General features: G+C 33.8%; 1 protein-coding gene across 1 annotated transcript; it reads right to left on the reverse strand.

Annotated features, from left to right (window-relative positions):
• Positions 1 to 739: 739 nt before the first annotated feature.
• On the reverse strand, positions 740 to 9,472 carry LOC127120720 (DNA-directed RNA polymerase II subunit RPB2). Its single transcript, XM_051051246.1, has 26 exons — positions 9,211 to 9,472; positions 8,763 to 9,048; positions 8,439 to 8,660; positions 7,667 to 7,957; positions 7,346 to 7,543; positions 6,641 to 6,705; positions 6,466 to 6,552; positions 6,276 to 6,396; positions 6,134 to 6,178; positions 5,917 to 6,054; positions 5,744 to 5,816; positions 5,444 to 5,520; positions 5,244 to 5,351; positions 5,045 to 5,161; positions 4,121 to 4,276; positions 3,932 to 4,036; positions 3,691 to 3,816; positions 3,535 to 3,612; positions 3,357 to 3,452; positions 3,150 to 3,265; positions 2,985 to 3,054; positions 2,858 to 2,911; positions 2,628 to 2,771; positions 2,110 to 2,409; positions 1,233 to 1,655; positions 740 to 1,122 (listed from the first exon to the last, which is right to left on the reverse strand). Exons 2-26 carry the CDS (start codon positions 9,018 to 9,020, stop codon positions 1,003 to 1,005), a joined length of 3,588 nt encoding a protein of 1,195 aa, XP_050907203.1. The 5' UTR covers positions 9,021 to 9,048; positions 9,211 to 9,472; the 3' UTR covers positions 740 to 1,002.
• Between the last annotated feature and the right edge of the window lie 3,187 nt (positions 9,473 to 12,659).

A 12,659-nucleotide genomic window follows, 5' to 3' on the forward strand; every position in this document is an offset into this window, starting at 1 on the left:
ATATCTCCCACTGAAATCTTAACCAACTAATAATTAAGATACAATTAAACACTACAAATTTAACCAGCTAATTTACAACTATTTTCTATACATTTATTTGTAATGGAACTGACCTACAAGTTATCCAATATTCTTTCCCAGACAAATCTTAAAATATATATTTTAGAGGCGCTTTTTATTTTCTTAAACAGACTGAATAAATGCAACGGCTATTAATTCTAAAGTTTTCAACAAACTAGAACCCGTCTTAATCAAAATGCATTAGGACATGTTAAATAGAAAGAAACTCCACCCATTACTAATTATTGACTGCCGTTTTAAGTTGATTTGTGTGCTCTTTTACTTGGAATAAGTCTTGAAGAATGTATGGGAGGCTTGTAAAATTAAAATGATGCGAACAAATCATGGTTATACTAGAATGCCTGTGGTTTAATTTTTTTGCATATAAATTAAAAAATACAATGATATTTTTGTCATAATATTTACAGTTTTACTAAATTAGTCCTATTGATGCATTGAAAATAGTGTCAAAAATAATAATTAAAAGACAACGAAAAAAAAATCATTTCCACGTTGAAAAGTGAAAATGACAGTCATATTGAAATAAATTATATTTACTAAAACGACAATCATTTTAAAACGGATAAAGTAATGATTTTTAAAATATGAAGTGAAGGTCACAATTTATGGAGGTTTCAAAACTGAGAGAGATAATGCCACACAATGCAACCAAAAAAAGTGTAGCAATGATTGTTTGTTGTCATGGTAAGGGTCAACAACAATTAATCAAATTGGTAATAATAGCAAGTGAAAGAAACACTCCAATGTTAGTTTTAGCTGCATATCTTAGATAGTACTACTCTTGGCTTTCATTTTCTTCTACTTCTAGGTGAGTATTTGAAAGATTTACATTCTCAATTATTTTGTATTTATCCTTTGTGTTGAGGTCCATTTTAAGGCAAAGAAAAAAGACAAAGTATGTCACTTTCTCAAACTTGCTCATCAGGCACCTTTCTTCTTTTGGTCTTTTATAGATTTGACCTCTTTAGTAAGCATTCTTGGAGCTATGGCCATAGCCATTAGCTCTTGGAAGAGTAGCTTACAAGCATAAGGAATGTAAACCTGCATAGACAACCAAAAGCCAAAATGAGAAACTAGAATTCAGCGCAAGCAGAAAACACCTTGGACTTTAATATGGATTATAGTGCCAGAGAATATATTTGATCATTCACCTGAACAATGTCGGTTTTGTTCTTGCAGCCCTTGCATTCAAAAGAAGTCTTCTTCAGATTTGCAATAGCTATGATCCCACAGAGTTCGCACACATGGACCCTATATGCATCACTTTGATCAAACAATCTTTCCTTTAGGAAGTGAGCAGCTCCATGGGCTATCATGCAATCACGCTCCATCTCTCCAAATCGAAGACCTCCATCTCGTGAGCGCCCCTCAGCAGGTTGCCTTGTAAGAATCTGCACGGGACCTCGTCCACGGGAATGAATCTTGTCATCCACCATATGCTTCAATCTTTGGTAATAGGTAGGGCCAAGGAAAATCATTGCACTGAGACGCCTCCCTGTATGACCATTGTACATTGTCTCAAAACCTCGCATTTGGTACCCACATTTGTGTAGAGCTTTGCTGATGTTGTCCACCTGCATTACAGTAGTAAAATATCATCAGAATTTTAAACAGGCAAAAAAGCCATCTTGAACTTAATCCATGAAGCAAGATTTCTACAATGATTTTCTAAATGGGCAAATAGAGTAATCACTTTGACTAAAGACTTTTAAAAAAGATCGAATCTATACATCATTATTAGACACTTTCCCGGTGATGTCTCAAATAAATTACTTTTGGGGTCATAGTTGAATGCTAAATGGCACATTGTTAAGCTCTGGGTACGGTGTTTTATACCTATACTAAACTCCTTGTGTCTACTGCTAGAGCCTAGAGCACATATTGTCGGCCAGTGGAAGGGTAAATGATAACGACTTACAAGATCCAATAGAAGTAGATGAAAGTAGCTACTTATGCAAGCAGTTTTCCAATTTCTAACAAGTATTTGATGTTAAAAAAACAAAAAATTGCCGAAAGAATGCTACTTACAGTAACATCTGTAAAGGGAGTAGCATCCCCTTCTTTTCCCATGTGTGCTGCAACCTTACCCATGATACACTCAATAAGCTGACCGATTGTCATTCGGGAAGGTATAGCATGTGGATTGACAATAATATCAGGGGTGATGCCTTCCACAGTCCAGGGCATGTCTTCTTGTGTATAAGTCATACCAACTGTCCCCTTCTGACCATGTCTACTACTGAATTTGTCACCAATCTGTGGTATTCGAACAGATCGCACCCTTACTTTTACGAATCTCAGCCCATCAGCATTTGTTGTCAATAGAACCTACAAAATAGGAAATTCATAAATCCAGCAGCAAAAGCAATGCCAGGAGTTCAATATTTTTGTATAATAATATGTTCTTCATTTCAGATGTAGTCATTTTGTTTTCATAAAATAACTCTTATTTTGTAACTAAAAACCTTCCCTTTCATTACGGTCTCATTATATAGGCTCAATCTCAATTTGTAACACATGAAAGTAAATATATACTAAAAACTTACTTGATCAACAATTCCATTTTCACTATGACGTAAGCTTATGCTGTGATCACGTCTTGAGTAGCGGGCAGCTTGTCCTTGAGCCTCCTCCTGAGATATAGGAGTGGTCTTTCCAATAATAACATCCTCACCAGACACTCTTGTGCCCTGTTTCACAGTAATAAATTGCTACATTTAGTATATAATTTCACTATCACGCATGTTATTTAGGATGTTGCAAAACTTATGCTTACAGGTGGAGCAAGACCATCATCATCTAACTTTTCATAAGAACCATGCCTCATACCCTGCAAAACAAAACTTGGTTATAGCCTACCAAATAGCAAATTAACTTATATAAAGAAGAGCCAAAATTTTCACCATGGTGCTAGCTCTATCCGGCCGACCAAAATCTTCTTTGACAAGGGTTCCCATTTTCTTCTCTTCATCTCTGTAGAAGTTATAAATTGCAACATATCATGCAAAAATCACAAACACGTCAATAAAAAGGAGAAAAAATTCTATTAATTTGGGCCACAAACATACCTGTATGAGCGGAAAAACAGAGACCGAAAGAAGCCACGGTCTATTGATGATTGGTTCATGATGACAGAATCTTCTTGATTATAACCAGAATAACATGATATGGCCACAATGGCATTCTAAGACAGAAGAGGTAAATTATATTAGAACATTTATTTACCGCATCAACATAATCACATTCATATATATATAAAGGAGGCCCAAATTTACAATTCCAGCAGGGAGTTGACGAAAATGAAGATGCTCCATGGCTCTTGTAGTGACTAGTGGCTTTTGAGGATAGTACAATACATAGGCCAAGGTATCCTAAGCAATGAAGCAAAAGTATCAAGTATAGCACACTAGAAGAATAGGCACACTTTTAATCATTTAAACAAGTGAACATTACCATTCGAAACTGATAGTTGGTAACATATATTCCCATTGCTTGTTTTCCCATTGCAGACTGGTACGTATTACGAGGGGACTGATTGCACCACCAAATGTAAGAGATTAATCCCATATACTAATCAAACTGAGTACAAAGTAAAATACCAATACTTACCTGATTATGATCAGGAAATGGTATGATGGAAGCACATACACCCAAAATCAGTGATGGATGGATTTCACAGTGAGTGTAAGTATCAGAATATGCTTCATCTGAATTGAGCCTTGCTTGAACAAGATCCTGTTATATTTATCAAATAATCATATTTTAATGGCTGTAAATATTCATCATTTGCATTTATGTATTCATAAAGGGTATATACACTTCTGCAAATTTAGAATTATATAGTACTGACATTAATTGTCATAGAAATCATAGTAGTCTCTTCCTCTTCGGTATCAATAAATTCTACAAATCCCTTGGACACAAGAACATTCCATCCGCCATCGTCAGGGGATTCCTGAAGAAATGGAAAAACAATTTAATTAACTACTGAGACAACAATGATTCCTCCGATGCACTGCAGTTACTACTTGCAACTTACCCTTTGTTGCAAAGAAAGGATGTCCTTCTTCTTTATGAGAAGCCTTTGTTTATCCACAATGAATAAAGGACGACTGCAGCGACCATAATCTGTATATACGCGCAGTTCTTTGAGACGGATATCTCTAACAACCCCAACTTCAGTATTAACATCAACCTGCATGATATGAAAGCCATCAGCACTGAACTACAATCAATACAGATCGTGACCAAACAAATAAAAAATTTCAAACAATCAACTCCCAAAATAAAATCAATATATTGAATGGGGTGGCTCAATAAAGATGTGATCAATATAGCAACTATTTGAAAATTTGGCCAATATTATAGTTTCCCCCTAAAAGATGTAATATGATAAATACTTCTATTAAAAATGAGTGTGGGTGATTTAAATAAGATGACCTTGTTGCAATTTAATTTTTAGAACCAGGAGAGAAGAAATGGATGATGAGTTCTTCTTCCGTTATGGTTAAGCGAGACCCTGTTGCCGTTTATCTTGTAATAATAGTCCATCCATGCAAGAATTCTCTCCAAATATCTCACCCAAGAGAATATTCTAATAAGGTCCTTGTTAAAGGCCTTTGTGAAGAGGTCAGCAACAGAAATTATGAATTAAGAAATAATAACTACTTTTAAAAAATGCTTCATTTAATGCAATTATCTTTAAAAAAAATATTTTCCTATAAATAAATTCAATTTTAATTCCTTAACCAATGCCTCTAAGGCATACAATAATATTTGTATACTGATCACATATCATTCTCTTATAAGAAGGGATGCATATAAAATTGCAATATCATGTTCCAATGAGATTACATGTACTACATTATGCTATTTTCATTTTTTGAGAGGGTTGCTACTTGCCAACAGATTCAAACACCTTTTGGACTGTCAACAAAATCAGAAAAGTAAAATGAATAGTTACCCGACGTCTCAGCTTTCTCAATGTTTTTACTAACATATCAGGGTCACGATGAATGCCCATCCAGCAACCATTAACGAAAATTTTTGTAGCTTGGGGAATCACCGCAGGAGAAATTTCCTACATGGGTGAAAATAAGCAAATTTATACACAGACCATACAGATAATGAAACAACAAGTTTATGCAGGAAATCCCAAGCACCTCAAAATTTTCTGTACCCCATTCTTCTAAAAACTCCAGAATTGGATATGCTGCTGAACCAACTGTTATATAGACCATCAAGGCCAGATTCTTCACCAGTCCACAGGCCTGAATAATAGCCCAATCACAGCCATAAATACCACAGATGAATTCCTCATAACAAGTAGTAATGTACGAAGCTTGAATCGAAAAATACAAACTTGTCCTTCGGGTGTTTCTGCCGGACACATCATTCCCCATTGTGAATTATGCAGCTGTCTTGGTTTGGCCAACTTCCCTGAAATAAAAGGAGAAGAAAAACAATAAAAAATACAACTTCGACAAACATTATTTATTATTAAAAAAAACAGTGCCAACTCTGAATCTAAACTCCTAAATAAATAATTGAGAGCATATTACCATATTGCATTGATTTTTATTAATTTAGGCAAAGAATGCACAAAGGGGATGGAAAGATTGAAGGTTGGGTCATGCTTTAATAGCCTAAGCCAAGCAATTACCTTCACGTCCAATGGGAGAATTTAATCTTCGCAAGTGAGATAAAGTGGATGCATAAGTTAAGCGATTTAGCACCTGAAGCACAGAGACAAAAGGTTAAGTGTCAATGTCTCATTTTTTCTTTAGAAGACAAGGAGCACGACTGTAGAAGCATAAAAATAATTTATAATAATACCTGTGACACTCCAGCTCTAGTACCCGCAGCATTTGCTTGTCCCCAATTACCAGTAGCAAGTGAGTATTTAAGTCCACCCGTGATGGTTTTGGCTTTAATAGCAAATTGCAGGTTAACATCCTTCCCATTATCAACACACTGCACCATTCATGAGGTAGAAGGATATAGGCAATGCAAAATAAATATTGCAACAAATGTGCCAAATAGTAGAACAGACCTTCTGTACATAACCCCTGACATCTCTAGTTAACTTTTTGAATAGCTGCATTACAAATTTAGGAACTGGGAATTACTGAACAAAAAATACCAAATAACAAGACCAGTAAAGTGGAATCATATCAATTATTTGAGAAACAGACATTTCTAAAGAGACCACTAAGCAAAGGACCTGCCAGGTCCAGCCTCTTGTTCCCATAATGATCCCTATCATCTTCAGCCCTCCGCCCAAGTGCACACAGTAGAAGCCGGTGAATGATATATCTGTGGGGCAATGATAAGCATAATATATATTCAGTGAAAGTAACAAGATCAGACAAGTAACTAACTTACCCAAAATAGTACGCTTTTTTTGTCTCACAATACTCTCCAACACCAACATGTGGAAGCATCTCCCTTTGAAGGATGTCCCTAGCATGCCTGCAGATTAGGATACAAGTGTGTCAGTTGCTTAATGATGAGTGCAAACAAATCTTCTCAGGCTTTACAGAAAAATAGCTCAACTCACTTAATTCTTTTTTCCTTGGTTACACCAACATTCGCTCCTCTTTTACCGATGTAATCGAGTGCAACCTGGAGTGAAATGAATATATAAGAAAGTGAAATAAAATCATCCTATACAAAATACATGAAATGTCATTAAAATTTTGTGCCAAACAATCCAATATTTCGCTAAAAAACAGTTTTGAATCATCTAAACTTTAGGAAGGTAAAAATGCTACTGCAAAATCATATGAGGTAAGAATTTAGTTACAACATGTGGACACAAGACTTAATTAAGAGCTAGTTCAGATAAACTTTTGCACAAGTACTTATACGGGAAAAAAGGTTGAAATAATGTTTCAATAACCACGAGTATACTAACAAATAGCTTCTCAAATAAGTTTAAATTGACTTCAGTGCCTCAATTTTGTTCAAAAATTCTATCATTTAACTTCTTCACAAATGGCTATAACCTTAAAAGGGCTGCTTCATGAATCATTGGTTAGCAATTAAATACTTTTTCTATTAAAAAGCTTTCAGGAACTACAAACTAATCCAAATTGGAAAAACAAACTACTCCAGCCCCCAAAAAGAAGAATATGTCGGAGTCTGAAATAAATCTGGATTGTACAATGATCTCACTTGAAATTAATACAAAAATAAAGAAGCAATCATCATTTTACTTAAAAGCAAATAATAATAATAATAATATAACAATAGTGGAACCCACCTGTTGATTCTGTATTACAAATGCTTCTTCCAGGGAAGGACGAAGCAACTCCATCATTTGAGTATCCGAGAAATCATAACATATATGTTCAAGTATATCCTTGTCAGCGACAAATCCCAATGCCCGAAACACAATAATAATAGGAATTTCGGTTCGAACATATGGAAGAGTAGCACGTATGTATTGTCCTGAAGAACCCTAGTAGAAAAAAAAGCATAAACTTCCACGATGCACAAGACATCAAAATTTCAGCAAAATTTGCCTGATCGCATATCAGAAACTGCAGAAAACGGACATAAATATACAACAATTTGCATTTACCCCTTTGGAACTAGTTCGAGCGAGCATGCGTACAAACATAGTGCTGGGTGGTCTATTCTGGGACTCTGCCATAGACCGAACTTCGGCCACATAAGCATACTTATTAGGCTGCCTTTTCTTGAAGACGTAGACATGATTGGTGCTCATCTTCTCTTGAGCAATGAGAACCTTCTCACTGCCATTAACAATGAAATATCCGCCTTGATCATAGGGACACTCTCCAAGTTCAGTCAAATCCTTCTCCGAATTCTGATATAACGTGCAATAACTAGACCGAAGCATTATAGGAACCTAACAACAACAAAATCATAAGTTAAGTAACTGCCCAATTCATTTATATTTCGCCATCCATTTACGTCATAGATAATTTAAAATCTTATTTACACCATGACAAAACAACAAAATAAGAGCAATCTACTTATAATTGTCTGTGTATCGGTCTATAACCATTAAAATTAGCTGATTAAAATGTTATTCCAGTATAAGGAAGAATGCATCAACAGCTCTATCCATTGACTATCTTGATGATGTAAATAAGAGAGAATGCCACAAACAAAAAAACTAGTGGGAGCTTATCACTGAAATAAACTGAAAATGACAGAAGGGCCTAAGTAGATGGAAGTTTAAGCTTATAATTGGAATTGGATTAAACTGAAAATGATTTCTTAAAGAACATGTAATTTGTATTTCAATAATAAAATTGGTTATACACTCTTCCAAACACCCCTTTTTTATCATGTGTAAAACTAGAATTAAGAGGAGGAAGGGGCACCTTGCCGATGAAAACTTTGGTGAAATCTTGAGCCTCAGTAACCTCTTCACCATCGTGCCCTTTCTTAATGACCCTCTTAGAAACATCAACATACAAAGGGGCTGAATAAGTAAGGTTCCTTAACCTAGCTGCCTTAGGAAACAAGGTAGCAGTTCCTCCATCAGATTCTGTCATCATCGGTTTACTCAAGTAAATCTGGCCAAAACTTATCTTGTAAATCGTCTGCAAACAAAACAAAACAAAAACCAAATTAACAACAACAAATATAGTAAGTCTTATGTACACTCCGCATAAACTAAAAACAACAACAACAATGAGTATCACCTCCACGAAATCGGATTGATGACCTGGATTATGCTGTGACTCAGGTCGAATTTCAATGTCAGCAGATTCATCAACGATTTCCTGCATTGTGTTCTGGATGAACTCGTCAAAGGAATCAAGTTGTTGACGAACCAGACCCTTACCTTCAAAGTAAGCTGAAATAACCGCCCATGCATCCTCCTGACTGATTTCTTCTTCATAGTTGTCGTCTTCATTCATCATTTCCGGATCATATTCTTGAGCCTCATCCAAATCCATCACGTTCAAATTCTTTAGTTCCTTAACCCTAGCATAGCCAATACATGAACGAAACCAACCAAAAAAACAACACGATCAGATGAAGGTATGAAGCATGGATTGCATGAAAACGCAATAGTATAAGAAATCGTAAGATTGGAACCGCAGAACACGATAACATGTATCGGGGAATCACAATACTACAATGTACCTTCAGCAATCGCGAGAAAAAAAAACTCAGCAATCGCGAGAAAAAAAAACTCAGCAATCGCAGAAATCGCAGGAACGAAGGCGACGCGGGAAGAATGCAGAAAAATGGCCGGAAAAGTTGAGAGAAATCAGAAGCGGTGGCGGAAACAAAGAAGTAGCGCCATCAGTGGAGTCGCAAACCCACTGGAATTGGTTAGGGTTTTGGCAGATCAAAATTACCGTTTTCAGTTGTTTCTTAAAGCTTGGAGTCGTTTTATATTTCTCATGCCACAACATATAGGTATTTTATTTTACATTAAAATAAGTTTGTACATAAACCTTCTTCGCGCTTCAACCGGTGGCATATGTGTAAATTATTTTCAACTTAGAGAGTAAATATAATACTAGTTATTAATGCAATAATTGTCTTGTTCATCAAAAAATATATAACTTTTATTTGATAAATAAAATCTTATACTTTATTGTTTTTAACCATTTATTTACGCTTGTAATAAGAGTCAATTATGTGTGATTATAGGACCCTTCTTAGATAAATAGGATTTTGAAGTCACATTAGTTATTATAAAAAGATGATGAAACATCTAATCGAAGAAATTACAAATCCTTAGTCACATTTATTCTGGTTAGGAGCCAATGAACACTGTGGTCGAGAAAATATCTATCACATTATAGTTTTTTTTATCATATTAAGTGTGACAAGAAGATTTTTTTTAGATAACTACATTTTTGAATTTGTTGTTATTATGATAGAGAGATATTAAAATGTATGATAAAAAATAAGAACTATCAAGTAACTTTTATTCCAATTAAACGTGGATGAATAGTGCTATCAAGAAATTTTCAATCACTTGGTAGTTCTTAACGAGATTACGGATTTGTTTGAATTATCAGATTATTTGTAGATTTTATCATGTTTATCAAAATAAGTGTTTGTGAATAAGATTGGATAAGTTATTTTTATATCAAAAGATAAAGTAAATTTAAATTGTTTTCATATATGTTATCATATAAATTATCTTGGAGAATTTATAAAAATATGAAAGATGTCATAAGTTGTTTTTATAAAGTCTATCAAACAATGTCACAAAATTTATGTGAGTAGATAAGTCCAAATAAGTCAAGTCAACACAAATCTTTGGTGTGATGGGAATACTCTTTGTCGCATCTCGAAAAATGTGATTCATTGCGAAGCACATTCGTGGAAAATTTGACTTCAAATAGAGTCGCCACCGAACTTTATTTATTTCAAAGAAGCAAAGGAAAAATATCGAGGAAATATATTCATCCCTCTATTATACGTTTCTTAAATACTCTAAATAGTAGTACTTAAGTTAAAATATGCACTATTAAACTATGAATTACATTTAAAAAAAGTAAAATAAAGAAGATAAAGTGTGTAAAATAGATTGATTGGATGTGGCAAATAAATGAAAAGTTGTGGTATTTTAGACGTAAACTATCCCAGTGACCATCATGACCCATAAAAATATTGTCTAATTCAACTATCAACGCAATATTATACAAATGTTCCATCTATTTTAGGATAAGTGGCACCCCGTGTTTAACTTGTTGTCTCTTTTCTTCATTGTGTTCTATTAAAGATATCTTCTTGTGTACAATTTTACCATATCACAATTTCACAATAGTTGTCATCCTCGGTTAATGTTTCTATTAACTTGAAACATGACCATAAACTCAAATTGTCAAATCCTATTGTGTTTTGACTAAGTCTATAATCTTATAGACCATAATAGACTATATAAAACTGGATAAAGAATCAATTAACCAATGTTCGATTGTGTTTACACTCACGTGTCGTTGTATGAGTTTAGGATTCTTTGACTAACCTTCAAATCATCTATTTTTTATTTTGACTAACACTTTAATTATTTCTAGGCGTAGAAAAATATATGAAAAATATGACTTATATCGTGATGTCTTCAATTTTTGATAGCGGTGTGGCACCTTTGATGCGGTGCGAAAAATACTCGAGCAAATAAACGTTTGAATGACAATGAAGTCTCCACCGAAGTTTATTTGTTTAAAGGGAAAACATCGATAAAATCCTTGAGAACAAAAATAAGGTCATTGTAACCAAATTCGAATTCAGGGATCGGTTATGCGTGAAGAAGGTATTAACACCACGTGACATTCACTGTAAACAATGTTTAACTAAGTTAATTATTGCGATTATATGAGTGTTAACACTTATTTTTTCAGTTTCTTCTAGTTATTGTGATTATTTACCAAAAAAGAGATAGAAACAAAGAAAAAGGTTTTTATTATGATGTTTGACGAGACGTTGAATTTCGCTCTAATGCATCCTCAAGTGCGATGAGGAATTCAAAACTACGTAGTTCTTCGTAAAAAATCTTGTTTGTTGGTTGATTTTAAAGATAATGTTGATCACGTTGGGATTTGGCAACTAAATTCAACCTAACACATGAACACACACACATATCATATAAATATAAAAATGAATTGATTTATGATATATGAAGAATGGTGGATGTTGGATATTGATGATGATTATGTAGAGAGAATAAAAGAGATTGAGAGGTTATGTTGTTGAATGGTTTGTGAAGAAGGAAGAAAAGATGGTTGTGTTGGTTTTCTATTGTTGATGTTAATATTGTATTTTTTGTGTTCTCCTTATTTTTCATTTTCTTTGTTATGCAGTCATAATCCTCTCACTCTATTTATGATTTGCCCTTAGTTATTCCCAAAGATTTAGGGTTAAAGCCAAATTGATTGAACATTTTATTTATTTGTTAACCGATCAAAGCAAAAACAGATTGCAATGTTGCATCAATGAGCATATTACAATATTGTTTGTTTGTTTGCTAGTTATCAGATGGAGCTACTGTTGTGGCAATGTAGCATACAAATGAAGAAAAAAAAGTAAAATAAAAAGTGAAATTGAATTATTATAAATTAAAAGATATGTTTGGAAGAGAATCTTTCTTTTTATTATTTTTGTTTTAATTATTTTTTTATTTTTTTTTGTGAATAAATATTCAAAATAAATTAATAAAATGATAAAAGAAACGACGCCTAAAAATAAAAAGTAAATTGATTTTTTTAAATTCTTTAAAGGTATTGAGTTTAGAAATCGCAATAAATATAATAACCACATTTTTTAAAAAGAAAAAAAAACTTCATTACCCGGGAAAAATTGGAGTATTATGATCTCCAACACTTATGGTCCTAAAACATTTAACTTGTTATTAGTCTCATCTTCATTGTAATTTTTAACAAGGGAATATCTTAATGCACCATAAGCATTACTACAAACCCTAGTGAAAAAAAGTTGAGGGACTATAAAGAGTCATACACACGGTTATACGGGAAAAAAGAAAATTTGGATGCAGTTTATGAATCTTGTGTTCCTTGCATTAGTGGACCAACACTAAAGGATAAATGGACGCGCTTCCCTGAAATTTGTCATCT

The sequence above is a fragment of the Lathyrus oleraceus genome, chromosome 2 (assembly GCF_024323335.1).
Source record: "Lathyrus oleraceus cultivar Zhongwan6 chromosome 2, CAAS_Psat_ZW6_1.0, whole genome shotgun sequence".
In the NCBI taxonomy this organism is placed as follows: domain Eukaryota; kingdom Viridiplantae; phylum Streptophyta; class Magnoliopsida; order Fabales; family Fabaceae; genus Lathyrus; species Lathyrus oleraceus.

Coding starts and splice junctions, on each gene's coding strand:
- LOC127120720 (XM_051051246.1), bottom strand. CDS start 9,020: ATGGATTTGGATGAGGCTCAAGAATATGATCCGGAAATGATGAATGAA. Junction 5,521..5,743: donor TTCTCCCATTGGACGTGAAG/GTAATTGCTTGG, acceptor CTTTTATTTCAG/GGAAGTTGGCCAAACCAAGA. Junction 4,037..4,120: donor TCCTTTCTTTGCAACAAAGG/GTAAGTTGCAAG, acceptor CCATTTCTTCAG/GAATCCCCTGACGATGGCGG.